This window comes from Microtus ochrogaster, chromosome 15, assembly GCF_000317375.1.
Source record: "Microtus ochrogaster isolate Prairie Vole_2 chromosome 15, MicOch1.0, whole genome shotgun sequence".
Classification (NCBI taxonomy): Eukaryota; Metazoa; Chordata; class Mammalia; order Rodentia; family Cricetidae; genus Microtus; species Microtus ochrogaster.
In genome coordinates this window covers 28,064,822-28,066,195 of record NC_022017.1, presented here as the reverse complement: position 1 = coordinate 28,066,195, position 1,374 = coordinate 28,064,822, and the positions used below count along the sequence as shown (strand labels likewise).

The window sequence follows — 1,374 nt, the reverse complement described above, 5'->3', positions numbered from 1 at the left end:
TTGATGATGTTTTGCTGTCTGGTGTTTGTGCTCTTTACCTTTGCCGGCCATATACATAATAAACACTCATTCCAAACCAGAACTACATCTATCACAGAACGTTCTGTTCTCCGGGTCGTAGAGAATACAGAACTGACTGACTTAGAGTGGATATTCAGGCTTTATCCAGCTATGGCTGAAAAGCTGGATTCCTCTAGCAGAGGCCCCTAGAGTCCAGGTTCAGGAGCTAGGAAGGTTCTAGCAGCAACAGGCCTGACCCTTACCTAGTGCCAAAAGCTCAGGCTATGTCTGATGTGTCTCAGACACAGCCCTGAGAACTGAAGTCCCTTGGGAAGAGGGGACCCAGCTTGTGGCATTCACAGATGCTGGTCACATTAAGTGTCCCTCACCAACCCAAGGCCTGGGGAGGAAGCACTGGACACAGCCAGTGGTACTGACTGTGAATCCCGCTCTTCACTGGGCGGTTCTCTGTAGAAACCAGCAATGGGCCCTTCAGATTCAAGGCAGCTGACACTCCACTTGGCTTCTGGAACACCACATAAGCTACCTGAAAACCCTGGGGGGAGAGAGAGAGAGATCTGCGTGGAGCCTTCCCACTTGTGACACAAAGTCCCCATACCTGCCCTGGACCAGGGGAGATGGTGCCAGGCTGTTTCCTGTATCATCCCCCAGTCTGGGTGAGGGACAGCCATGCTCCTAGCTAGCCAACTGCTGCTGGGACACCTTTGTGCTCAGTGAAAAGCAGGGTCACCCCAGGCTAGGGCGGGTCATGAATAGACAAGGCACAAACTCAGGGTGAGACCCCCTTGTACCTCATGAAACATGAGAACCTGGGGAGAGGGAAGAGGAGCAGGGCTCCTGGAGCCAGGGCACCAGTCTTGAGAAGGAACCGGAGCAAGGAATGGACAGGAGTTGTTCTGCTTCCCAGTGCAACTGTGTTTCCATGACAACAGCTCCACGTGGGACTCTGCCTTCTCAGCCTTAGGACCACCAATCAGAATTTGCCCAGCCCCAAGACGTTCCCCTTCCTTGTCAAATATGAGTGGAGAGAGTGGGCAGGGTCAGATGCAGGTCATGAGGAGACTTGGGGGAGACTGGAAGGGTCAAGGTTTGCCTCCTATCACAATGTCTGTATCCCACATTCCAGGGAGATCTGACACCTTCTTCTGTCCTCTGTGGGCTCAGTGCACACGTCCTGCAAACAAACATGGAGATAAAATACTCATAACACAATCAATCAATCATTCAATATTTAGAAGTAAATAGTCAGTTGAATCACGGTGCACCTGAGGAGCCCCTGCGGGACTCTGAGTGGAGAGGAGAGCTGCATCAACAGTCTCTCCTTGGTAGTTCATTCGCCTGTGAGGGCGAGGG

The 1,374-nt window shown here is 52.2% G+C and overlaps 1 protein-coding gene across 1 annotated transcript in view; it reads right to left on the bottom strand.

Moving 5' to 3' along the window:
* Positions 1-220: 220 nt before the first annotated feature.
* The window catches only part of Rrp7a (ribosomal RNA processing 7 homolog A), a 55,549-nt gene continuing 54,395 nt past the window's right edge, over positions 221-1,374 (bottom strand). Inside the window, exon 4 of the mRNA XM_005354450.2 lies at positions 221-556. Within this exon, the coding sequence (XP_005354507.1) occupies positions 386-556 (171 nt within the window). The 3' untranslated portion in view covers positions 221-385. The remainder of the gene's footprint in view (positions 557-1,374) is intronic.